This window comes from Chroicocephalus ridibundus, chromosome 1 (genome assembly GCF_963924245.1).
Source record: "Chroicocephalus ridibundus chromosome 1, bChrRid1.1, whole genome shotgun sequence".
NCBI classification, from domain to species: Eukaryota; Metazoa; Chordata; class Aves; order Charadriiformes; family Laridae; genus Chroicocephalus; species Chroicocephalus ridibundus.
In genome coordinates this window covers 99,222,220-99,249,548 of record NC_086284.1, presented here as the reverse complement: position 1 = coordinate 99,249,548, position 27,329 = coordinate 99,222,220, and the positions used below count along the sequence as shown (strand labels likewise).

Below are 27,329 nucleotides of genomic sequence, written 5' to 3'. Positions count from 1 at the left end.
GGAGGGGGTTGGAATTAAAAAGAAATTATTATTCCAGTGAGTGTCCATTGGATGCATCAGCGATCGCCGTATCACCACGGGGTCAGCTGTCTGCAAGGCAAAGGCGGGGGCCCAGCTGGCCGGCTCTGAGCCCGTGAGGCCGCTGCATCACGTGCTGTCCCTCCTCCTGCAGCCCCGGACCAGAAGGCGCACGGCTATCTGAGCAGATCATCAAACCCCCAGTGCCAAACCCTTCCTTCTCTCTGGGGTGTTCAAACTCCCACGTCCATCGAACGGGCAGCTTCTCTCTCCCGACAGGGGAATGGCTCTGGTCTGTGTCCTCGCAGTGGAACAGGCTCAAAACTCACAAACTGATGTCTGTGTTGTGTCTGTAATTAGCACAGTTCAGGCACTCTGCAATATTGCTGGAGATGCCAATTAAATGAAAAAATCCTACTGGCAGCACACTCTTGAGAAATACAATTGAAGTCTGTTACGTTTCAGAGAAAGGCGCTGTTGTGGCGCTCAAGTGAGCCTGATCCACCATGGTCCTAAATGGGGGAAAACATGTGCAGGGGCTTTCCTACCACTCCAAAGTTAGAGCAGCAAAGGACACAGGTGGCTGAACGAGCCCTTATGGATCTCACCAGGGATGCGACCTGAGAGAGCATGACATGTGCCAAGCTCAGCCCCAGCTCTGTCTACACCTCTGTCTCCAGCTTGTTCTGGTAGGTCCATCAACACAAGCATCCCCTCATCCCTGATGAAACGGGTGAGGAAACCCAAAGACAGCGGTGACCGATTGGGATGGAGGCCAGCATGCCAGGACAGCTCGCCACTTGCCATTTCTTGCTCAGCAGCTTCAGTGCCGGGGAAGCCCGCCAGTGTCAGAGCTGCTTGGCCAGGCTGAGGCTGTAGGCAGAGACTTCACTTCCCACTTCACCTGCCTTTCAGTTTTTTGCCTCTTCAACTAACAAGCTATCTAGTACAGAATAAATCCCATGGTCCCTACCTAGGGATATTGTCTTGTAGTGGGAGAGCTAGCTCGACCAAGACCTGTGTGGCTACCTGCTAGAAGGCCCATGATCTGAATGGGTGCTAGCCCTGCCTTGCCTGCTGCTGAGCCCACTGGCAATGTGTACAGCTGCGCCAGAGGTCTCCAGGGACTGCTTTTTTTTTTCCTGAATGATTAAATACACAAGATCTTGTGCAGATTGCTATTGGTAAAGTGACAGATGCTTGTCATTATGTCTAAATCTTCTTATTCAGGGATCTCTCTCTTCTCCTTTTGGAGGCATATTCATGCTCATAGCTCAGGGAAGAGGGAAAAAAAACCCTCCTGCCTGCTGCTCCTTACACGCATCCCACATGGATGTGTGCATTGGGATGGGGGCAACTCCGTCTCCTGCTCAACTGCTTCAGGATTACTCACATAAGCAGGGACTTCCATGCGGCAGCCCAAATTAACCTGAGCTGCCAAGCGAATTTGGCGCTTGGTATGACGTGATTCACGGATGTGGGCTTGGACTTGAAGCACCCCCCTTCCTGAGGCTTTTGTCCACCTGGCTGGTTTTTTTGTGTTTTGTTTTTTTTTTTTTTAAATTCCTCTGACTGCCCAGATTCAAACAAATTGCAGAAAGGGAAATACAGACGGGGGCCTGAGCCAGGAGTACAGGCACACGTGAGAAAGAGACCGTGTGTCAGGAATTCACCAGCCTCATGCTGGCAAGGAAAGGCAGACGCCCACGTCCTCACAGCTTTGCTTGGCCACTGCAGAAAAGACGATGGGGGGTGTAGGGGGGGGGTGGAAACCACCCTGCCCCCACAACCCCATACACTCTCTGTTTCCACCTCGTTTAGGTTGGCAGGATGTTGAGGGGAGCCAGGGAGGGTGGGAGGATGGAGGTGTCTCCCCAGCCGTGATCCCGCCGTGTAAGATGGGAGAGGAAGAGTCACCGCCAAGCAGGGCGGTGTGAAGCAGAGGGTGCACGCCAGTGCCATCTGTGTCCGTGCCCACATAACCTGAGCTGCCCCAGCGTGTACCTAGTCCCCGACTGGCAGGGAAGGTGAGCACTCACTGCCAGCTCTCCGATCCGGCTGCAGCAGGAGCCACAGGAAAAAAATGCTGCTGCCCCATTCCCGCGCACCTGCCTGGACCTGCTGGAGATGGGGCTGCCGGGGGGGAGGGCAAAATGGCTCCTTGCTTTGTGATGTCCTGGCCAAGCTCCCTGCTGAGCTCGGCAGGGGCCAGCAGGTGAGGAGCCAAAGTCCCTGTGCCTGCAGCGAGCGCGGGAACAAACCCTGGGAAACCTGGGGACGCCTGAGCTGGCCTGTCCCCTGCCCAGCATTACGCTGTTGCAGCGTCTTCTGGAGGGTTTTTTCCTAATTTTCATTTGTCAGCTCTAAAACACCCTGTGTATTGTGCAAAAATCTGACTTGCTGAACACCTGTATTTGCAAACATTGCACATTCACGGTGACAACAGGGGGTGAAGCTGAGAAGAGGGTTGCTGCTGCGCTGTTGGCTTCTGGCTTGCTGCAGGCAGGAGCTGGCGATCCTCAGCAAGGTGAGCGGATTGCCTCTGCCCATGCTATGTGCAGTAGGATTTCCTTTTCCCAGAGGGAATCGCAGAAAAACCAAAGAAGCAACAGAGGGAAAAGGTAGCTGCGTGCACCTGGGGTATCAGCCCTGCCCAGAGGTATAAAAAAAAAAAAGAAGGCAGAGGGTAATGAAGGGAGCGAAAGGACACCTAGTCTTCCTGTTTTTCAAAGGAGCGGGCAAGCGCAACTGAATGATGTTGGCGTGATGTCTCATTTCTTCAGAATCAGGGGTTAGCAGAGGTCTTCCCCTCAGAAGGGAACAGGGCAAAGAAATGGATCTTTGTCTCTTTAAGATGAGACGAACTGCCACTCTTAGTCATATATCTTTACTGCACCCTAGGGTTATAAAAACATACATCTTCGTTTTGAAAGTCTTTTATTACATCCATAAACATCAGATTGCAGCTGACTGTTCCCTGGATGAGAATGTCCTAGTAGTCCAAGTGAGTTTTGACAGGGGGAGGGAGTGAAAGTAAGATTGGTTGGTTTTTTTTATTGGAACGGTGTTTATAGGGAACTTGTCAGTCTCTGGCATGCTACAGCCACTGTCAGAGAGCTGAGCGGCACCGAAGTGAGAGGACACGGGTTTCTCTGCTTATTCTCACTGTTGGACTCGGGTACCATCCCAGGTGCGGCATACGGTAAGCTTTCCTCCTGTCTTAAATAGGATGCAGTGTTTGCTTTGTTTCAGCGCCTGGGTTTTCAAATGGGTTTTGTGAGAAAACTGAAAAATGGGTCTCTGAAAAGAACTAATCCCTTCATTTGCTCTTCTAGCCGCTCCGCTGGGAGTCGGAGTACAGCAAAAAAAAAATAAAAGAGGGAATTAGATCTGAGACTTTCAGAGCACAGAGTGCTTGCTCCATTTTAGAGACACAGGGGTAACAGCCAAATTGTTTTGACCAGAAAAGTGAATGCTCTTGACAAGTATTTCTGACATCTCTAATGCCTGAGGAATTGCAAATCCTTTCAACAGGTACAAGAGCTATTATTTAGCAATACATTGTAAATGCTGAGCTGTATTTCTGTCTGATATGTTTTGCCTGGGTGATTGCACTCGTGAGACATCATGCTCCCTCAGGCAGGTAGCTTCAGAAATGCCACCGGGGTATTTCTACGTAGGGTATAAATGGGTGTTCTATAACCTGCAGCGTGTATATGAGAGCATGCAACGTTTCCGCTCCTTGAGCATGAGAAACCAAGAGTACATCCACATTGCAAGCATGAGAACGACTGCAGCACAGTGCAGTTTAAATTAGCTGGTGGGGGAAAGTGGGAACAATCTCGAAACAGCAGCTCACAGCTCAGCAAAGGCTGAGTTACGCTTCCCCTGTCTGTGTGAATACAGTCTGGACAGACTGAAAGATGGGAAAACATTGCTATCGTACTTCTTCCTTCCTGAAGTGTACTGTCCCTTGAAATCTGGGACAGTAAAACCCTTAGTTTAAGGACTCGTTTGCTTTTCCCTGCATTAGTGTTTGCAATCCTGTGATGGTCTTGGGAAGGGGCTGGGGCTTCACCAGGCTTGCTTATGCTGGCTGAAGCACCCCAGCACTGGAGTTGGCAGTGGGAGGCGAGGAGCTGCCGATGTGAACGCTCCCACTGCCGCAGCAGCTCAGGCAGCAATGGGATCCCCATGGGATCCCCGCAGTGGGTCTGTCCAAGTTATGTTCTCAAGGAAAAAGGGGTTGGGAAACTTGTGCCCTGCTGCGTCCATCCCACAAACCAGGAAAGGCGGACCTCATTCGGCAAAGGCAGTCACTTTGGCATTTCCCATTTGCCTGAAGTTTATGCATAGCAGTACAATCCTTAAGAATTTGCACCAAAAAATTGGTCTCCAGGATACTGTCCCAGTGTACATCTGAAAGGCAAGCTGGGTTTTCTTTTCAGCATAAGCTGTTGCATTGGTGATGGGCACCCTGGCACAGTGTGCTAATGGTGTAGAGGCAGTCCTTGTGATCCAGACCTTTCAAAAGTGGGCGGCGATTCTGGGTGAAAGGGGTCTCCTTTCCAGAGAGTGCTGCCTTAAAACAAGCCACCTCTCAGAGACCCAGCACCCCCCAAAAAACTTCTGAGAAACCTTGGCTGTAATCTCCAGGCAGAGGAAGGCAGGTGAGAGGAGGAGTCATTCACAAATGCTGTTCACTGTTAAAAGGACCAGAACAACTTTCTGGTTAAATGCCTCACCACCACAGCTGGAAGTCAGGATGTCACTTTGCAGGGGGGTTGAGGGTGTCTTCTTTCCTCTATCATTTTCTGTTATGTCTCCCTCCTATTTCTTTCAGAGAAGGAAGAATTGTTCCAGAATTTATTAGGACAGATTGCCGAGCAGTTCTCGAGGTAAGAAGCTGAACATCATTATTAATTTAAAATGTTATTTCTTTTATCAGCCTGAAGTGAAATTTTCACAGGAGGCAGAGGGGTATTTAATATCTCTTTCAAATCCCGCTCTTCCTGCCAATTTTAGACCTGGTACACACGTTATTTCCTGCTGACAGCAATATCGTAGCTTAAGCCAAAAGTGATTTTGGCAATTATCTTTGATCTAAAAAGGAGAACAAGCAGTAAATATAAATGTTCTTATTGTGCTCCTGCCCTCTTAGGAAGCAAAAGATATGCTTCTTCATTGAACAGTCAAATCATAGAATCATAGAATCATATAATGGTTCAGGTCGGAAGGGACCTTAAAGATCATTTAGTTCCAACCCCCCTGCCATGGGCAGGGGCACCTCCCACTAGACCAGGCTGCTCAAAGCCTCCAATCATCCAATTTGTTTCATTTTTCCCTTTATCACCCAAACATCTCTCTCCTCCAAGAGGATTTCTCAACATCTGTACAACTCCTTAGTTTATTCTAGCTGGTTTCAATAAGTCAGATTCAATCCCACAACAGCTCAGCAAATCACTAGTGTAACTCAAAAGGAGGAGGGCTTCAGAGCGTGCAGACACCAAGATGCTGCTGTTAGGCGAAGCATTATCAATTTAGCTTTGCTTCCCTGGGGGGTACAATAACAAGTCACTGCCGAGAGAGGGGGTGATGAAGTGTTGCAGAGCTACAGTACATTCCCAGGGCCATAACAAAATCATTTGTTGTTAATTTTTCTGAAAATTAAACCCGGGTGTATCTTCTGCACAAATTTTAGCAATTCCACGGAAAATTTTCTTTTCCTTACGGCAACCGCGTTGGACAGATCAGTCCTCTGAAAAATATAGACATTTCTAGCAAAAGTCCTTTGTACCTAGGGTAGGTACGGCACTGAATGTATAACATTAATACATGAGGGTTTTCTTTTCAGGGTTTTTAAAATCAATGAACTGAAAACGGAAGTAGCTAATCACTTGGCAATGCTGGAGAAAAAGGTTGAATGTGAGTGTCCCTTTCTTCATATTGCAGTGGGAACCGGTGTCTCAGACCCCCCTCTCCCCCACCTTGCTGCCCTCCTTGTACCCCGCTTCTGCCCCGCTCCTCACAGCCCCTCCGCTTTCTCCAATCGCTCATAATTTGGCCAGCCTGGAGCCCGAAAGGCCGCAGGCCAGCCTAGGGTGAGGCATGGGGACGGTGGGAGCCCATGGTGGCACCCACCGGCAGGGTGAGGCCGGGGAGGGACCAAGTTGCAGGCATCTGAGCACCTCCCAGCCTCCTCTTTGAGGGGCCGTCGAGCCCTCCGCCAAGCTTTGGGCTCGGGGGCCACATCCTCCTGCTCCCACGTCCCTGCAGCAGAGGGTCTCCACCACCCGCCTCCCCGTCCCCCAACTCTGAGCCCTGCCATGTCCCCGCCACGTCCCCGCCACGTCCCCACCATGCCCCAGCAAGGGGGTGACCCCCCATGCCTCGGCAGGGGCACTGCCCTCACACAGCCAGGCCCTCACCACCATTCCCCCCTCACACGCCCGGGCCCTGGCGCTGGCTCCTGCACCCTGTAATTAGTTATACAGGAGGGTAACGCCGCTGCCTGCCTTCTACTTTAAGTTGGACATTTGTGCAGGTTGAACACGTCTCACAGAGGGACTTTTCTCCCTTCAGACATCTATGCAAGCGGTTGGGTCGGTCCTTTACTGCTGACTGAGGCCCCGCGGCCAGCACCGATACCCGACCGTGTTTCTGCTCAGTGCCAGTCGCACCACCTTCCTCTGCCGGGAAAGGGCCCGCCATGGGGCGAGGCCGCTCCCCGCGGCACAAACAGCGGCGCCAACGCCCAGCCCTCCATGGGCAGGCGACACGTGAGCCAGCGCCTGTGGAAATACAGCCGGGCGGGCCAGGCAGCGGCTCCTGGCTGCAAACGCGGGGTTCACCCCTGTCTGGCCATGTTGCCGGCCGGACTGCTAGGCAGCATCAATTTCCTCGCTTGTTCAGTAACACAACCCTATTCAGTTACTGTGCAACAACCAAGTTCAGTTCATCTGGTCAAAGAGATCCCTTTCTGGTTTTCTGGGGGTTTTTTATTGTTTCCACCCCCCACCACCACCACGCAGCATCTGACTTGCTGCTTCTCAGTATCTTATGCAGAGCACAGGTCCCTGAAAGGCAGGGAGGGGGTGTGGATAAGACAGGGAGGGGGTATGGATAAAGCACTGTCACCCAGCACCATTTTGATACCAGAGGCCACATCCTCACGGATACGCAGCATTTCAGTCAGGATCAGGCAGGATCTTCCCCAGCACTACAGCTGCAGTGACAACTTACTCACTAGAGCTGGTTGGGGGGAAGAAAAAAAAAAAAAACGTTTCTGGTTCGTGGAAGAAGTTGTTTTCTTGAAATTTCCCCTGACCAGAAGCTACCTTGACCCTGCAGCTGCTCAGTGAGACTGATGCCTTTGTCAGCATGAGAGGAAAAAATGTCCTTATTCAAAGAGCAGCTGCAGGGGAACCCCCCCGCAGGGGCCACCGCAGGCGCAGACTCCCAGAGCGGTGGGAGCCCTCTGGCAATGTCCACGAAGTGGGCACTCTATGGTGCGCCTACCCCCAGCACAGACCTCTGCACAGAGCCCAGGTAGCAACCCGTCCCAGTCTGCTTGGCTGCAGTGTACCCAAGGCTCCGCTAATTTATTCTTTTGTCCAAAAGAGGGGAAAAAAAAAAAAAAAAAGAAAAAAAAAGGAGGGGAAAAAAAATTAGCTCCGTCACTCTGCATTTTCTGTGAAACTTCTGACCAACTCCAGTCCTCGGGGCTAAATGCCACGGGCTGTAGCAAATGAGGCAAGCATTCCTGTAGGTCTTCCTATCTCCTTGGCAGCCCAGGCAAGCAGCTAATCCCAGCCAGCTAGGAGCTGCTTTTGGCCGCTTGTTCTCCCCAGTGACCCTCAGCTGCACCCTTGCACACACGCTGCCTTTCAGCACTGGCACAGTGGAGGGAGATAACAAAGATTTGGAGATAACAAAGGTTTGCATGCCACCGCAGGTGGGGAAGAGTTGTGCACTTGCACTCTCCGGCACTTTTTGGCTGGTTTAGGGAAGGCAGCCTACCCAGAGCTGCCGTGCCATGCGGGTGAACTGAATTCACTGGTCCCCAGATGCGGCTTCTTTCTGTAAGTGGGTCTCACCGCTGATGGAAATAGCAGGAGATATAGCAATCTGCTGCCATTCTGCCTGAGCGTTCGCGATCCCATCTCCAGCAGCCTCAGCCTGTGGGAAGGAACTCCCTGGGTTGCCTGTCTACAAGTGCACCCATCTGCCCGAAATCGGACTTCCGGAACTTGCAACAGGGCCAAATCTGAAACATTTTGAGATAATCGCAGGCTTTCATGTTTAAAAAGCAAAACTGTGAGAGAAGGGAGTGTCCAGCCTCTGTCCTCGAGCTGGGTTCCTAGAGGTTGCTCTAAGAGCTGTGCTTCAGTGCTGGATTCAGCCCAAGGATTTCTTTAGACAGCACAGGGTCTTTTCAGAAGGTATTTCTTGCTGCAGAATAATATAATGGGCCTTTAATCAGCGTTCATGACAAGGCCATTTATCATTTACAAGCCAAAAGTGAAAAGAGTTGTGCTTTTGTTTTGCCTTTCTCCTGCCTCCTTCAGAGATCCCTTTTCCACCACTTTCACATGTGACCTCAGGATTTCTTCCCCAGAGGGGACGTGTGTGGGGGGATAAGTGCTCATGACAGCGCTACATCTGCACCTCGCATAAAATGTTCTCAGCTTCCTTCCCGTTACTGTCTAGAGACGGCATCACAGAGATGTGTTTTCAAGGAGCCAAATCTTTCAACTGATTTTGAAATCCCATCTAAAGCTTGTGACTTCCCCTTGGAAAATGGGAATGCTTGGTCCCATGGCTTGACTTACTCTGTATTCACACAGCAGCCCACACACGAATATGGAAGCTGGCAAAACCCCTTTACAATTTGTAAGCATCTCACATCTACCTTAAGAAAATAATTATGTAAATTCTCTGCTCCCCTGGAGAGGTTTTGGAAGTAAACTAAAGAGACGCAATACAAAAAAATGCTTAGGGCTGCCATTTTGCACTATCACTCCTCTTCTCTCTGGAGTTGCCTGCCCCACTACCCTGTCAGTCTGATAATTCTGCTTTGCTCTCACTGCTTCAAATAGGCACCGGCCACCATTTAGACAGTTTGGCAAATGGGCTACCCATGAACTTCTCCCGGATGAATGCACCAGGGTGGTACCTAGCAGCGCGGGGCCTGCAGGTAGTGGCAGCTGATCGTCGGCAGCTGAACAGGTGCCCAAAAAAGTGCAGACAGATAGCCAGAATGAAGATATTGAATAAGCAGGACAGCATCTGGCCTGTATCATCACATTGTGATCACCCAAAGAAATTGCTTGCAATTATGCTAGACAAAAAAGCATTTATCTGGAAGTGGGATTTTTAAGTGGAGGGTATTCCTGTAGTCAAGTATAAATCAAAACCCTTTCCCTTTCCTCTCCTAATATGTGGCATTTTGGACTTGGTTCATATACCTGTTTTTCCCCTTTCCCAGTTCCAACAGCAATCTTTGTTGTTACTAGCATAAAGAAAACAAAACTGAGGTCTCTGCTTATCTACAGAGTTGTGCCCTTCCGAGGCAGTTTTTTTATCACTTACATGCTACCCTCCAGATAAGTGTGATTTTTACTATTATTTTCTAAGAAAGTCACTGAATACTGATTGTACGATTGCACATTCCGAGTTCCCTGAACCACAGCTTCTCCGTGCAAACAATGAGTTCAGTAAACAAATGAGCTGTGAAATGATTGCATGTGAGTGACATGTACTTAATAAATGGTGCTGTATTATGTCCTTGAGCACGCTGATAGTTCAACGAGAGGGAAAGAAAAGGGAGAATATTCTCATACTTGCAGTGCGTTAGGTTCTCACGGCTATGTGGAATAAAGTGCATTGCTGCATAAACAGACAATCAAACTATTTGCCTTGTGGCCCTCATAATTACATACAGAAGGGGAATATAGGATTTTTGTGCCCTGTGCAGAAATAACCTTTGATTACAAAATTGATTGGCAAAAAGAAGTGACAGATTTTCAATAGTTAAAAAAAAAAAAATTAAATCAATCATTAGAGCAAAACTTTTCAACATTTCTGTCTCTCTCTCCTGCATTCTCACTTTGATTTCTCTGTATCTAACAATGCTGCTCAGAGCTCCTTAACGCTCTGCGTGAACTTCCAAATTAAAACATTCTATCTTAATGGGAATTCTAATCCTACTGGGACATGTTTGCTGAGCTGCGCTTATCATCCCATCACCGGAGGGGTTTTTTTGCTCAGGATTTCCTCTGATTCGTGTTCTACAGCAGAGAAGTGAAGGCACTAGAACAGCTGACTGCTGCTAACAATTGTGGAAAAGCTGAGACGTTATAGCCGTTCTGTGAATTAAAATATTGTAGCTATTATCTAAAATTGGCAGCAGAGAATTCCTATGGGTTTTCAAGATATATGGCTTTGGCAGCACCTGCATATGTGAGAACCGGGGCAGACTGTAAGAGCTTGCTGGCTCACTGGATAACCCCACTGTTAAAGCCCTTTGAAATTTGCACAATTGTGAAACGAGATCCTTCGACTTTCGCCATGGTAACACCCCTGTTGTTTTCCTTTGTTGACAGTGGAAGGCCTGAAAGTAGTGGAGATTGAGAAATGCAAGAGCGACATTAAAAAGATGAGGGAGGAAATGGCAGCAAGAAGCAGCAGGTAAGTTCTGCTTTGGACCTAACCAAAGAAATAAGCATCTGGTTTCAAACCCTAATGCGTTTCCGCAGAATTGAGTTACCTTCTGGGCTTAGAAATAAAGGAACAAGGAAACCAATAACCATTAAGGACAGTGGCTTTAATTTAACATTTGAACATCTATAGCCATTCATCTGTTAACATAGCTGGGGCCGCGGGAGTAGAGAAAAAGGTCTTGCAACAGACAGTTATTTTTCACCATACAGAATGAGAATTCTTCATCCAGATTTACTAGGAGAGAGGGAAAGGGAAAAGAACTTCTGCAAAGTGTGGTATTTGGTTGGGAAACAGCTAACTCTCAAATCAGCTCCAATATATTCTGGGAAAATATCAAATAAATATGTAGCAGCTCTTCTAATGATGATCTCATGCTATTATAAAACATACGTTTCAATTTCAACAAGAAATTGGGAATTTAATTTCTAATTCAAGGGCTCACTGTGATTGTGAAGCTTGGTTTCGCTGTAATTATTAAAACAACAGCAGAAAAAACTGCATTTTGCTCAGTATGCGGTCTCGGCTGGAAAGTCTGCCCCCTGTGTCACTGAAATACCCCGTTAGGACAAACAAACCATCACTGTGAGATTATGAATACTTCTGGGAAGGTTGCTGAAGAGGGATATACTGCGGTGCTCAAAGTGCGGGTGAAAGGGATTTTTCTCAGCAAACGTAGCTATGCTATCTTGACAGCCTCTCTCTTTTTCTTCATTTGGGGTCAAATTCTCTGACCTTTAATCAAAGCTATTTCCTATTAAGGGCAATGGGGGATTTGCTAAAAGAATTAGGCTTTATAATCACTCTTTTATAAATTTTGCTATCAGATATGTCAGGAGGCACAGTCTTAATACATCCCTAAGGCCAAATTCAGCTGTCATACTAGCATAAATGCAGAGTAACATTATTAACCTCAGATTTGCTCCAGACTTATACCAGTAGGATGGATTGCAGTTTGCCCTGTGACTTGCATCACTTCTTGTTCAGGTGTGGGAGGAAAAATCATTAGAAAAATCAGAGCTCAGATGGGAAGCAAATGCAAAAACATGTACGCTGATTTGTGCTGGGTGTGGTGTGAATAACGTGTGTGCCCGTACTTTTCCTCAACTGTTGTAGGGAGCTGGGAGAGCTGCATTTATAAGCATAATGACGCACAGGCAGGTAGGGAATGAAAACCAAAAAAAAAAAAAAGAAGTTACAGCAACTTCACGTTTGCCCAGTTGCTGCCACACACATCAGGAAGTATGAGATTGTCCCAGCAGCAGCCATGACTCATTCCTGTTCCAGATCTTGTCACCTTACAATCTATTTTTTGTAGTATAAACAGCAATATGTTAACAAGAAAAACAGGAATGGGGAGTGTTACATTCGCCCAGTGCAGCCAGCTCCAGCTGAGGTGTAGTCTTCACTAAGGGCTTGTAGTGAGATATGACAGCCGCCAAAAGACAGAGACCAGCACGGAGCGTGATGCTGGAAAGCTGTGGTAAAAAATGGTGCAGTGCTCAGCAGCAGGTAGTGGTAGGCACAGATGCTCAAGCTAGCTTGCTCTGAGCTCACACCGCGTAGCTGCTTTCGCTGAAGCAGGAGCCTAACTTGCTCTGCTCAGCATCAGTTTGTGCCATATCCGTGTGGGAGCCACCTGTCACAGCTCTTCTTGGTTGCCTTGAGCTGGGTCTTCCTCTTCCCTGCTGCACAAAAGCTCCTCTTCCTTGCACACAATTCTGCCCATGATTATCTGTACCCTAAGGGTTTGGGTCTCAAAGCAAGCAGCTAGATGTGGCTAGGTGCAGTGTGTAACCAGAGATGGCTATGAGTCACCTCTTTTTGCTGCAGGAGTGAGGAGAGGATGCTCCTTGGTGGCTGGCCATTAAGAGGGACCCCATCAGGAGCTGATAAAGAATGAGCTGTGGTTCTCTATTCCCGAGTGACCACGGCTCCACAGGAGCCATGCCACTAGCCCGCAGTGACTCCAGCCTACAGGTGCTTCACCCCAGAGCGGCTGAGCAAGCTCTCTCCCATTGGCGTGAGATATGTCCATGCTGTGGGGGGGAACAGGGGCATCCCAGAACAAGTGGAAATGGTTTTGCTGCTATTTAGACTCGTCATCCCCTGTGCAATGTCATTTGCTAGATAATGCCTTACAGTTGCAATTAGGGATCACATTTAATTTTAATTAATGTCAGAAGTGTGTGTGAGTCCATAGATTCCTTCAATAATATCCCAGTGTACATAGCTGTATTCTTGTATGTTTACATATTCTTAAATTCGCTGTTACATTACCAAACGACAGAGTAAGGATGAACAGCTAGGTTTATAAAAGTCACCACGCAGTGTGAATTGTGCATCTCTCCTCTTCAGAAGAGCAAAGCAGCCCCACTCACATCCCCTCAAACTGCTTTTTTTGCTAGTCTGCTTTTTGCGCTTACCACCAGCAGATGCTAATAACATTATAGTGTCATTTAAATTCATGATCATTTGCAAATACAGTTTTACATTTGTAAAGCTCTAATGCATCCTGGCTCTAGTGTGTTCCTCAGTGTGGTAGGATGAAGGCTTCAATGTCTTACTACAGCTGGGAATTAGAGATAGTTGGCTGACCCTCAGCTAACCCTGGCAACCTGCTCCAATTAGGGCAAGGAATGCCCCAATCTCACTATTTTTATCCTACTAATACCCCTCACAGTGGAGTTTTGAGGAAACAGCTTTAGAAAAGATTAAGATGGCTTTTCACCAACTGAGAATCTCCTTAAACAGGGCAGGAAATGGCAGCTGGTTTGAAGCCAGCTGACCACCATGAATTGTAAGATGACATAACTTTCGCAGGATTCAGACAACACCATCAGAAATTACAGCAGACATCAACGTTAAGAGGAGAAAAGAGACCTGTACCAATTCCCAACAGAGAAGAGAAGCATTAAAAAGAGATGAAATACAGAATATGCAAAATAATTTTAAAAGGGACAAATAAAGTTAATGGACTAATTTGTTTCATTTCTTTTGGGGGGGGGGGGGGGGTCTTTTAGCTTCGTTTGGCAGGAGGCTCGAAAAATGAGAAAGGATAATCCAAATGTTAGGACTACAGGCATAAATGCAAAATGCAAGCAGATCAACCTCACATGAGAGTTATTAAAAGTCCATGTGACAAACTACCTGGAGAACACGTGCTGAGTTAAAGTATCACGAATGCCATGGGTGATCCTACAGACCTCTTAGTTTTATTGTGCCCCCCGTGGCTGTAAGGCAAGAAGCCGCTCTCACATTGCAATGCAGCAACCCAGATGTTCTGCAAAGGTTGTAAGGCTGGTGTGCACCTCCCACCGTCATGGTCCTCTGCTCAGATGGGATAGCATCAGCTTGGCTCTTCCACACGCAGAGGAAGGAAGACCAGAAAACTGCCAGTGGGTGCTGGTGTTAATAACCAGGCAAGTGTTAATTATCTATAATTGCTGGCAGCAGCTCCCTTCCTCCATGACCGGGGAGCCAAGCAGACTGTGTCTGCTGAGCCTGTGCCTCACTGCTGTTGTCCTGCCTGAAGGGCAGCAGACAAGATGGTCATGGAATCAAAATGGATGGTCTTACCCAAGCTTTTACGAGGCCTGGAGCTGGGCTGCAATAAGCCATGGGCTCAGTGGGTGCCTACACTAGTGAATAAGCACAGGCATGCCAGTGTCCATACGCAGCATGGCCCCTGGCAGGGCTTTGCCAGGACCACTATGCCTGCCATGGACAGCAAAGAAAGGAAAGTTACTTTGTTTAAATAGAAGTGATTGGGTATCCATGGATACACGCCTGAAGACAGACGCTCCTCTCTTGAATTCAAATAGACGGAGAAGGGGCGACGAGGGTGTTGTACAAGGGGAGAAAATCCTAAAGAGGATCCCACTTTTAAAGCATTTGAGGAACACCACACTGGACAGGAAGAGGCTGGGGAGTGGGGTAATTCTCCAAGCGATGCCTCCTGAGAGACCAGAGTACTTCCGGCATTTTTCGAGGCACTGCGGTTCTGTTCCTGCAATGTTAAGAGCTGAATATTTCATTTCAGGACTAACTGTCCCTGCAAGTACAGCTTTTTGGATGAAAACAAGAGGCTGACTCCGCGTCGGGATGTACCATCCTACCCAAAGGTACCACTCAACGCTTGCTCTTCCCAGAATCTTACTGCGTGCTTGCCATCCCGACAAGTGCTGGTTTACAATTCATGACTCCCTAGCCATCGACCGCCTAGTTATTCTAAATCCACAGACTGATCCAAAATCCCTTGAAGCTGATGGAAAAAGCTGTCCTTGCCTGCAGTGACTTAAAGTTGGATCCTCACTAGTCTTTAATACTTGAAATCTCATTAGTGTTTGAAATGTTAATGAACATTTTGCATTCGTCAACATTTAACGCTCTTTTGTCTAGTTATATTTGTTTATTCTCCATGCTCATAGTGAACAATCAAAAATAGCCCATGATGTTGTACTCAAATTGAAAATAGTGCTGCTGCCTGTTTTCTCCTGATGGATTATTTTTTAATTTAAAAAGTAATTTATGGGGTTGCATCACCTAGGGAAACAAAGGGAAAATGCGACATTGGATTCTCTCCAGAATGATTCATTGTCTCTGTGAAAATGACTTAGTGTATTTGCTAGAGAAAACAGTAATGCTTAAAGAAAAATGTCTACAGGGCAAGTACGAGCACAAATCCACAGTGATGAATGAGGCTGAAACCGTGAAGCACACAGGACCTTTGGTCCTAGCACCGGCAGTCTTTGCCCACAGGAATTATTCAAAGCTACCAGGTTACGTCTGCCCGGTGCCCAGCTCACACCTTGACAAAACACCAGCTCACACGTGTGCAAATCATAGTTCGACAGTGGGCGTTTGCTCGCACACGTCAAAGCTGGTTCAGCCACTCTGAAGTTCACGTGGCCCCGTGTGATGCAGGTGTATGATATGGACGTACACCCCTGCATATTTGTCTTCCGAACGTTACAGAGCAACAAATTATAAGTTCTGCTGTTTATTCTGCTCTGCCTAGCAAAAGTGACCTCTAGGTCTCTGAAACAGACATCACGAGACTTACATTTCTTTTAATTAACTTTTGCCCAAGAGGCTTGTGCTCCTGATGCTAACACATGTTTTCACAAAACGTATCAATTCTAAGCCAGATTTTTTCCTTGATAAAAGATATGTCAGATCAGCCTTTGATATACTGCTATGATATTAGGATCTTGAATTAACAGCAAGCGCTACAAAGAGTTGTACAGACTGGCTGCGGAATAAACTGGTAGTCCGTATTTCTCTATTATCCCTGACCAAAGCTCATAGGAGTTTTGGTTTTAGGAGTTTGGGTTCTGTTTGACAGATTTTCAAAATTTGTTATCAGTTGTCAGCTGCTGGATTTCGAGTACACTGAAAGATGTCATTACAGCACTGTTATCAAATAACAAATCTGTACTGCTCATTCACATTTCCCTTGCAGAACGTCATATTAAATGTACATTATATATGCAAATGCAAAAATCATTGCCTTCTCAAGAAGGAAAATTAATCTTCAGTGTTATTCTTCCTTGGATTAAGTATCAACAATTGGATGGCTCAGAAAATTTCATACACCTGCTTAGTACAGTAAGCCCAAACTAATTAGAGACAGCCATGGTAAATGGGCCAATCAAAGCTACAAGGTCTTTGTATCCCAGAAAGACCCCGATCAATAGAGTGTTGAGAAGATGAATCGGTAGAGTCCAGATCTCCCTTGGTCTTTTAACCCTCCACATTCTTTTTTTTTCATTTTGTATACAAATTGTAACTGGCCGATGAGATTGATTTTGTTTTAAGCCTCTGAACGTAATGATAAAAAATCACTTGAATCTTCCAGGCTGGCAACCAATTTGAAAATGTGGGCGTTCTTGAAAAATACTCAAAATGAGAGCATAAATCATCTGAAAGTAAATATATCATAGCCACCAGCTAATTTAACACTGTAAGCATAGACACTTCACACCATGCAGCCATGACTGGCTGCATTGAATGACGCTGATGCTCTGCAGGCAGCAGAACCAGTGCAGCTGGGGACAGGTCTGTGCCCTTTAAATCCCTGTGCTGGATTTACCCACAACCCCATCCATAACAATTCCGCTCTCCTCCTCTTTCTCCCAAATCCTCCACTTCCCTACTCTGCAAGCATCTCCAGCTGCACGCCAGCTGGTGCCATGGCAGGCAGTGGGCCACCTGGGGGCTTGCTGCCCACCAAGCTTGGGCATCCTGCCATGACCACGAGCAGCCCGTTGGGGAGGGTTGAGGGGCGTTGGGCAGGCAGAGGGAGAGATCAGTTGCTCTCTCCTTGGGAAATATGTCTAAACCCTGTGTGAATGGGACCCCAGGATGCCCAAGGACACGCCAAGACCAGGTTCCATGCCAGGGTGGGGGACCCTTACTTATGCTGACTGCCTTTTTGTCTGCAGTACATGCTGTCCCAGGAGACCATCGAAGCACTACGGAAACCAACCTTTGACGTCTGGCTGTGGGAGCCCAACGAGGTAAGGTTGCCACGTTGGCTGGGTTAGCACTCTTCCTGAGAGCCAGCAAGGCCAGAAGAGCCCTTTGACATGGTCTGCAGGGCTTTCCCCCTTTTCTGCCCCTTGCTCTCTATACTTTTTTGAAATTTTCATATCGCAACAGAATACAGTACTTTTTCCTAACATATGCCAGATAGATTATGATAATTATCATATCCTGACTCCTCTTTATTTTTTCTTTAATCTCTTCCTAGTAACATCCCACAACAACCGATGCACTATTATCGCCACATAAGTTCTCTCGTGTCATTTTACCTGAAGAAATCAATCCCTAGCAAAGTGTATGATTAAGCATATCACCAATAACTCCGCTCGAATCAATAAAGCAGCGTGCTGCTGTGTGAAGCCAGGCAGAGGTGCATGCATTCATTCACAACCTTTTAGGCAAGGGGTTTTCTGCGATGTATTCTGAAGAGGTTGCAAAGCTGCATGCAGAGCCTATTAGTATTTTCTTATTGCTATTGCTGTTTTTCTTATTGCTATTAGAATTATTCATTGCGCATCACTTGTACTGCAGAAGCTTCTGGAAAGCCCATGTGTAAACCTCTGTAGAAACATGAAGGAGAAGGAAGTTTCTGTAATGGCCAGTTTATAATGTAAAATGAGATTCAGCAAATACAGCAAATCTCACCTAGGAAAAATGTAAGGGAGAACAGGACTAAACCAGGATTTTAGTGATGGGTTTTTCCCAAGGGAAGGATTGGGTGGTTCTAGCAGCACTCCCAGCAGCAATCACCTTAATTACCTTCTCGATCAGATGTTGTGCGTACAAGTGTCATTCTGGCTCAGCACCTGTAGATCAACACGACAAGGAAAAATACCCCATACCCCACCCATAGTAACAGCATATTTCCTTCAGGATATTTCATCTGGCAGGACTCTCTGGTGGCTTTAGCTCCATCTCTCATTCACACAGGCTGGCAGATCTTCCCTTGTGCGGACCATGCCAAGCAGAGGCTGGCGGTCTGCAGTTACTGCTCCCTCTCCATCCCCTTTTCTCTGTACCGTGGCCATACAACTGCTCAGGCAAAATTACTCACCCCTAGCTCTTGAATGCCTGTCAGGTCTTTGCAGCAAGAGAGAATTACGACCTGCCAGGTGGACCATAACACTGTTGGCTCATTGTTGTTCTGACTATTAAGAAAGAATAGGAGACACAAAAACCATTACCCACGGATTCTTGTGTGCTGAGGCATAGTATTTTAGCACAGTAACTCATTTAGAGTACTAGGAAACACTATATGGTGGCATGAACGAGGCTAACAAGAGGGTGCAGAGATTAGACATGCCCTGCAAGGAGGCGTGCTGCTCAGAAACAAGATACCGCACAGACTCTGGTGAGCCAAGCACCATATGGGTTTATGTCACCCTTTAAGCTCTGGTTTACGTTTATAGAGAATATTTCAATTCTGTCAGTGCTTGTTTAGCAATGAATGTTTGCCCACATGCTCAATGTAGGGGGGCAGGTTATAAACCATAGTCTTCTGTAAGCAAATTAATAACGTTGTGCTCTGCAGCATCTCAGTAAACAGAGCTATGCAGCAAGCTTGCATTCTTGCTAAATGCCCACTCACTTTCAAGCCTCAGAAAAGTCCGATATTCAAGCTTTTGTTGTTGACCAAGAAAGCTAAAAATGAAAACTGAGATTCTCCTGTGTTCAGGGGCAGGAGCTTTGGGACTCAGAGTCACCCTGCCACTCACCCAAAGCTCTCTTGACAACAGCTGGAGGGAGACAGGCGTTTCTGAGGGTAATTCAGCCCTTCTGGATCAAGTTTATTGTCTCAGAAAGTCTTTTCTGAAACTATTGCGAAACATATTCTCCCTCAGGGACTAGGAACAAGACAAGGTGGTCTACAGCAAAATGCTGGCCTTGTGATCTGAGCACAATTCAGCTCGTGACATTGTCCCTCAAGCCTTGCAGGAAAGTCTCTTCCTGTTCAGCTGACTCAAAACCAGCCCCCTTGTTACTGCATGAACTATGTATATTCCCTGGATAAATATAAAGTTTCATTAGATGAAATCATTTTTCTGGAGGGTTTTTAAGAGCCTAAATAACAGAACCCTAACTAAAAATGCCTCCAAGGCCATATTTGTGACATTACACTCATCACATTAAAACTCCTGGATCAGTCTACAGTCTAAGAACTGCATCTGCTAATGTAATGGCTACATTTCATCCCCTCCAGATTTTGCCTTCAGAAATGGGAATGCAGATACATAAACTCCTGAACTCCTGGAAGCCTGCTCATTCCTGACCAGCTGTTAAGTGCCCAGACACCTCAGATTGTCAATACCTTTCTCTTGCGATATTTTCAAACCCAGAAGAATAACCGGGAATGGTAGTGCTAAACTACTTGCACCCTGCTTCCTACCACAAAGCAAATGTTGTCTCAAAAGAGCAGCCTGCCTTTGCATTTCAGATACAGATAACTTCATAGTTACAGTTTATGGGAGTGGATGGTCACAAACCTGTTGCAATTGTGTAGTGTTATGACGAGAGTTCTTTTGTTAATCAAGAAATGTCAGTTAAGGTAGTGGATTTAGGAACTCAGTAGAAGTCATAAAGAAAGAAGACATTGATACATGTCTAGAATAAACATTTCTTCAAGGATCTCTTATTTTCTGCTGTCATTTTCTATACAGCTAGGGCCTTTGGAGTCAGAGGAAAAACTCCCTCTGATTTCATTGAGCATTAGAACATATCCCAGCTGAATTAGAAAAATGGCAATACTTTTTTGTGAGAAGGAATCTCTATGATACACATGAATCACAATTACTAAAGAGAGCTGGTGCGATTCAAAGCCCTGCACAAAACCTATGAAGTCAACAGCAATCTGTCTACTTCAAAAAGCTTTCAGAACCTCTCTATCTCCCCTCTTGCACTATCTTTAATCATGCAATCTTTGAACATCTTTCTTTCATCTTAACAAGAGGGCTCTGCAATTATTAGATGCTTGCAAGAAGGAAATTCACTCTGCAATGTATCGTGAAGTGAAATGATAGTTACCAAGCCAATAATCTATCGGTCTCTGGCTGCAGATGCTGAGTTGTTTGGAACACATGTACCACGATCTTGGGTTGGTAAAAGACTTCAACATCAATCCTATCACGTTGAAAAGGTGGTTGGTAAGTATTTCAAATTACTGATATTTGCAAGTTTTCATATTCAAAAATCAATAAACAATCCATTTAGTCATGGAATTAACTTGACTCACATGAGTAATCCCACTGAAAGCAGTCAATCTATACAAATTCTTAAAATTTAAGTACTTCAGCAAATGTTTGCATTCTTGTGGTGACAGATGACTTTTTTTTAACTGTTTTACATGTTCAACTGTTTTACATTTGCTGAGCTTTCTGTTACTGAAAGCAGTTCATTTCTGGTGAATGCTTTTGGTACCTAATGTAAATGGAGACAAGTGTCTTCAGACATGGCCAAAAAAAGCCAGTATGTGCAGAAATCATTAGGTGTGCTAAATCACAGGGAGTAAAAGAGCAAGGCAGGAAGGAAAAGGAATTGCTGAGAAGTTAAATAACTTCCTTTGCCTTGGTTTATTAATGTTGAGCAAGTTGCAGAACTGCAAGACATGATAAAGATGAGATCATACCAAAACTATGATGCCTAAGGAAGAAACACTAGAGTATTTAAAAATCAATAAGGTATCAGGTCCACGGGAGAGCATAAGAAAGAATTTGCTAAAAAGCTGAATAACATATTTGCTTTCTCAGAAAAACCCACCATGTTCCTAGAGAACTGTAGAACTGTAAATATTTTACCCATTGTATAAAAAGAAGAATTTTAGTTAGTAAAACTGAAGAATTATAGTTAGTAAAACTTACATCTCTACCTGAAAAACCAGTTGAAACAATAATTAAAAACATCATGATATGAAGTTCATTATACAGATGTCTCATATGATTCCCGTAGCGAAGAATTATATCTCACTAGTCTCTTCTAATTACTTGAAGAGTATGGACAGAACAGAGGGAACTGTTTTACATGATTGATGTAGACTCCCAGAAAGGCCTGAACAAATTCCATGAATTCAGAAGCTGGCTAGAAGACATAAAGGAAAACACTGGATTCATCCTATCACGAAGTACAGCAAGAGCAAAAAGCACCTGAGCACCAGCGTATGCAGGGCAGTGACGGTCACTGCTTGGTGTGCTGCTGCCAGCTGAAGCTAACAAGGCATTAGGCTGATCTGGAATAAGGGATAAAATGGGCCGATGTTACTCTGTGTCCATAGAAGGCATAAGGCTTACCTGGAATTTATGCCGGGTTAAGGACTGGTTAAGTCTTTTTAGAAAAATTGTATGACTGCATTAAAGGAGATATAAAAAATGATCAAGACCTAGGAAATCTCTCCCCAAAGAAGGTGGATGAAAAGCTCAGTATTGTTGACCCTAGAAAGCAGCTGAACAGAAGGGGTGGGATGAAACCCAATACAATCAAGGCGAGCACAGGGTAGATAAAACAGAAAATTTCCTCCTCCTGTCTCACAGCCTGAAAACATGGGAAGCAAGGTGATATGTCAACACACACCAACATGCCACCCACAGGCATTACTGCAGGCAGTTTCCTGTTAGCTTCTATCTCCAAGTAATTTGTTACCGCTAGCATTTAAGACAGCCTCGTTCTGAACAACAATGCGAGTTTATTACGTATTTTCTACATAGGTAAGACAGGGTGAGGTTTCCTTTCTTAAACATTAGCTTCACAGAAAGAAAGATGGTTAAAAAAAGCCCCAAGGACTCTGCTTCAAACTATGATACTTCCCCAGGCACAGTATGGGCACCAGTTTGAACTTAAGTGGGTGAGAAAAAGCCACCTCATGCATATGTTTACTTTCTTGCTCCCACATCCACTGGCTACAGAAATGTTCCAGAAAGGGGAGGAAAGGATGACTAATACAACCCAGTCGTTCCAGCCCTTCAGTGCTCTGAGTCAGGAGTCCCCTGGGATGCTCTGGGCTCCACTGCTGGATGTATATGTTACATCCCTGCAGTGTTGTATGGTGCCTGGGCATGACCACAGTGTCCGTGTGGAGGCTGGGAGATACTGCCCACCACCTGTGAGCCTGGCTGTCAACCATATTGTGCCATTAGTTATTCATTTTTAAATAACGTAATATATTTCTAAAGTCCTTGCTGCAGAATAGTCCGAGCTTTTGCAATGAAGTCCCCAAATATTGAATAAGCTTTGAAAACCCACAGTTCTCTTCACCTCATCCAGAACTTTGAGGCTTCCTAGAAGTCAGGTCCCAGGTTGAATGGTTCGATCCTGATGGGGCTTGAGGACTCTTAATATAAATTCACTATTTAGCTGGAAAACGGGACACTGATTCTGTCCTTGTCATTTATTCAGGCTCAGTAATTGAAAGCATGTGCATAAGGGCTCTCTAGGGTCCAGGCTACGGATGATTCAGTAGAAGGGGACCAGCAGTGCTGCTGATGCTTGGCTGTTTTGTGCGGGACAGGACACCAAACACACCAGTGCATTGGTAGAATGATTGTGGCGTGTGTTAACCCAGCTGTGACAGCTTCACACAGCAAGCCTGGCTTACAGCAGGGAGGACACACGGAAAGACAAGCTTTAGCTTGCATTTGTCATGAGGACACATAGCCAGGATCTGTAGAAAGTTAAAACACACAAAAATCATTCCCATGTGCCTATATGGCTAAATCTTTCCCATGCTGTCTAGCATAGGAAATCCACACAGGTATGCTACTGCATAGTGCATATACACTCACATCTTCACTTTGCCAAGCAACACTCCCCAAAGTGCCACCTCTGAGCGTTTGCAAATGAAACAGCAACTACGCTTCAGCCTTGCAGATTTCAAAGCTGCAATTTGCATTCAGCAAGAGAGGGGAACAGGGATGTACTTTACATCTTTAGTAACCTGGGGTTCTTTACACAACCCAAAGTCACTGTTTAACCACCTCATGATTTGAAATACAAATTCAGGATGAAAGCAGAGAATCGTATCTCAAGACTGAGATGCACTTGCGGCTGTGCTGGGATGTTTACCCATTGCTAGCTGGTATGAGAGAGAAGTTGCTATGAGGTTTATCTGCTGACAGATTCTTGAAAGGCAATAATCTCCCACCCTCAGAGTGACACTCTGTCCTTGCAGAAAATAATACTGGACTCCATAGGACTTCTGTAGGGATTCTTACGGTGCTTCCAGGGAGGCTGGGAAGTGTATGTAATCATGTTTTTCTGAAAAGCGCCCTCCTGTCTCTGACTGCTTCATTCCCTCTCTCTGCAGCTGTGTATTCATGACAATTACAGAAACAACCCCTTTCATAATTTCCGTCACTGCTTCTGCGTGACCCAGATGATGTACAGCATGATCTCACTCTGCAGCCTCCAGGTATGCCCCCCACCTCAATAGTGTCCCTCCATTTCCATAACGGGGCACATGTTCGTCCACTGGGCACCACGACACCTGTGCCACTTTTCTTGTGAAACAGGCCATTGGCTTTGTGGCAAGTGATGAGTTTTGCAGTAGCTGCACATGTTCAGTGCCTGGGGAGAGGAGGTGAGGTGTTGCATTTCCACTTCTGGCTGCCCGTTCATCCATCCCATCCCAGACCCCAAGCACCTTCCCAGCTTTCTGAGGGTGCTGGGAAGCTACCTTCACCTCCTGGGTATCTCAAATTTGTACACTGAAGATCTTTTGGCACTCCAATAGTACGAAACATCTATGCATCAGATCTAAAAGCCTACTGAATTATGGTCCGTGGATATGGTGTTCATCTGTGACACTGTATGTTCCAATTGGAGGTTATCTCCAAATGTGTGCTTGCACCTGGCTGAGCTACTGGAAATAACGCCTTGCATGTACTGTATGCAAGATTCACATTCAACCTGTACTTTGCCCAAAACTATAGGCATCATCTGTTTTCACTGACTGGATAACCTGTGTTTATATATTCATTTCATTTCTGTACAAAACAGATTTTAAGCAGTTAAAAACCCCCTTTCTTCTCCATAGTTAAACATCTCAGTCACTAAGTCCATTTTCTTGCCAATAAGACTATGAAGGAAAACTTGCTTTAATGGAAGTTCATCCTACCCGGAACCTGTGGGAATGCAACACTTACTTAATTTTTCTCACTCTTTTCATAACTTTAGTTAATGCAGACTGCAATGGCAACTAAGCTATCTTCCAACCCTCCCTTAACTAATCAGGATGCTCAAATGACTTGTAAGAGACTGTACTAATATCTCAGTGCTTTTACATGATCTCTGCAGTAATAGTAAGTTTCAAGCAAATTGCCTCCTCTGAGCTGCAGTTATTTTAATGCAACAAAAGCAAATCTGACTCATTTTTACTGGAAGGGAAGGCAGAATTCTGTCTTGACTGAAGTAAACTGATCTATGAAAAAATACTTCGTTTTGCTCTGATTTGCATTCTCTAAAAAGTAAATGTGGGTTTTTTTCATGTATTTTCATTTATGGGGATAAAGGAAGTAGAAATTGTAATACTACATTAATGTTTTGTATTTTGTAGGAGAAATTCTCCCAAATTGACATTTTGATTCTCATGACTGCAGCCGTATGCCACGACTTAGACCATCCAGGCTACAACAATACGTGAGTCTGTCCCTTGCTTGCTTTTCCCTTGTAATATATTGGGAAGGTAATACCAGCTGGCATTTTTTGGTAGATCAGGTTTTCCTTCTCACAGCTTGAGCTGGCCATGACCTTCCCCAAGGCCCTGCTGTTCACTCACACGTGGGCCAAGGCAGAGCTTCATGCAGAAAACTCGGGTCTGCGTTGAGGTTACCAGCTGTCCTTGGCTCTGTAAAGGAAAATGCTTTTTCAGGTTTCTATTCCAACACTTTCTCCCACCTCTGAGAAAACAAGGTGAAATGTTTTCAGCTGAGAGGGCATAAATGATTATAGTTCCATTGACTGAAATGGAATAATTACACTGAAATGCAAAGAGTGATTTATCTTAAACATTATGTCATAAATCATGAAGTGGATGTTATTCCATTTATTATCATGTGAGGAAATTAGAATTGTTGACCCATGGACACTTTTGTGTGTGTGTATGTGTGTACGAAAAAGAGAGAGAGAATCTAATTTATTTGTAGCCATTCATTAAATAAGGGCAGAACCAAATTCTGCCTGGGATCAGTGAAAATCTCTCCGTTGTCATTAGTGGGGGTTGAATGAAGCCCAGACAGTTCCTTCTGTGTTTGTTCTATGTCATTTTAAGCTACAGAGACTTGGTAAAATTTAAAAAGAAAACAACAAAACTACAAAACTACAGGGGAAAAATGCCTGAGATGATATTAAAGTAATATCTATCTTCTCTAAAAATCTGATTTTGTATTAACAATCAAAAAATAAACTGCAGCTAATCAAATAAATATTGAAAAGAATGTAAATAAAAGTAAGCAGCACGGTTTAGAGCAGCTGGTGTGTGTCTGCAGGAGTTCTCATTGTTTTTCTTCACATCAGCTATCAGATAAATGCACGAACTGAGCTTGCGGTACGCTACAATGACATCTCCCCACTGGAGAACCACCACTGTGCTGTGGCTTTCCAGATCATTTCCCAGCCAGAATACAACATTTTCTCCAATGTCAGCCAGGACCAATTCAAACAGATAAGACAGGTATGAATGCTGCTCCCATCTGTGTCATACAAACTGTTCCTGAAGATGTAAGCACGCACAGACTCCCTGCTGTACGATGCGAGTGAATCATTCTCCCTAGAGGACAGGACTGAAAAAGCCCCTCACACTGGAAGGATCCAAGAGGGATTCTTGGAAAACTTCCACAGCAGCACTCCCTGGAATGTCTTGCTGAGAAATAATGAGTGCATCCTGACTATTAAAGCCTATGACATTTTTGGGGTAGATATTTATATTATCGAAGAAGCCAATTAGCTCTGACTGGGAAAGGATTAAGCTCTCATGGCAGAAGTTTATGCTTTAAGAGAACATTGTATTAATTGTAACAGGGGCTTCAAAATGGGAAAAGATCTGCAGCAGCAGAACACTGTACTGTTGGAAGAGGCTCTGGTGGACTGGGAGTCATCACAGCTATCTTTGAGACAGTGAACTATGCTACAATTCCCATTAGAGCACTAAGGGCCAAAATTCAGTCATAGTTCCACGTTACACCTTCCTTACACACCAAATGAAAAAGCAGACCAATGTAAGGGCTCAGATACTGGTCTGGCTGGAGTTACTGATTCTGACAGTGCATGGGAAGCAGGCATGGGCCCAAAATGGATAGACCGGTATGAAAACGCACAACTTTAAATTAACCACATGTTTTCCCATCATAAACTCTGCCTAGCAGGAGGATATGGAGCTCCTAACACATTGGCTGCATCTGGGTATTTCAAAGCCCTTAATCCAAGGAGGATAAGCACAGAGGATATCCACATCTACTGATCTTTGTCTCTTCTTAGGGCCACTAAGAGTCAGCAGCAAAACCTATAGTGCTTTCCAAGGAGCCAAAAGTGGATCTTGGCAAACAGAGTGTAGCTTTTAACATCCCGTTGTACAGTTTGTTTTTCCACAATTAGTCAATGAGAAAGGAAAAACCTCAATGCCTCTTGAATATCACACCAGTGTTACAGATCGATCCAGCCATGATTTTAATATACCATGAACTCCTTGTAACCCTCTTCCAGTTTGCTTGGCAGTTTCAAGTCAGACACTTCCCCTTTCAGTGTTAACAATGTAATGCATTTGGGGCTTTTTGTGTGTAAGAAAGACCCTACTTTGCTCTGCAATAGTAGACTTTGTAAAGAATGTCAAGTTAATATGTGAACACGTTTTCTTTGCTAGGGCATAATTACGTTAATCCTGGCTACAGACATGGCGAGACATGCAGAAATACTGGACTCTTTCAAGGAAAAAATGGAAAATTTTGATTACTCAAATGAAGAACACATGACCTGTGTAAGGAGGTTTTGTAGATTATTATTTTTCTGTGCGTAATGTTAAAGCTTGTAGATTAACATTCATTTGTTTAAAAACCAAAATTCAATATACA

At 45.3% G+C, this 27,329-nt stretch overlaps 1 protein-coding gene across 6 annotated transcripts in view; it reads left to right on the top strand.

Moving 5' to 3' along the window:
* Positions 1 to 27,329, top strand: part of PDE9A (phosphodiesterase 9A) — a 52,674-nt gene that overhangs the window by 20,119 nt on the left and 5,226 nt on the right. The window contains exons 1-12 of one of the 6 annotated variants that reach the window (XM_063344955.1): positions 2,579 to 3,022; positions 3,105 to 3,220; positions 4,862 to 4,916; positions 5,873 to 5,943; positions 10,623 to 10,707; positions 14,780 to 14,861; positions 17,184 to 17,258; positions 20,337 to 20,423; positions 23,573 to 23,677; positions 24,821 to 24,903; positions 25,780 to 25,936; positions 27,122 to 27,235. In XM_063344955.1, the coding sequence (XP_063201025.1) occupies positions 5,922 to 5,943; positions 10,623 to 10,707; positions 14,780 to 14,861; positions 17,184 to 17,258; positions 20,337 to 20,423; positions 23,573 to 23,677; positions 24,821 to 24,903; positions 25,780 to 25,936; positions 27,122 to 27,235 (810 nt within the window). In that variant the 5' untranslated portion in view covers positions 2,579 to 3,022; positions 3,105 to 3,220; positions 4,862 to 4,916; positions 5,873 to 5,921. Of the gene's footprint in view, positions 1 to 2,440; positions 2,546 to 2,578; positions 3,221 to 4,861; positions 4,917 to 5,872; positions 5,944 to 10,622; positions 10,708 to 14,779; positions 14,862 to 17,183; positions 17,259 to 20,336; positions 20,424 to 23,572; positions 23,678 to 24,820; positions 24,904 to 25,779; positions 25,937 to 27,121; positions 27,236 to 27,329 lie in introns of those variants that run through there. The other 5 variants (XM_063344964.1, XM_063344946.1, XM_063344938.1 and 2 more) reach the window with 5 other exon arrangements.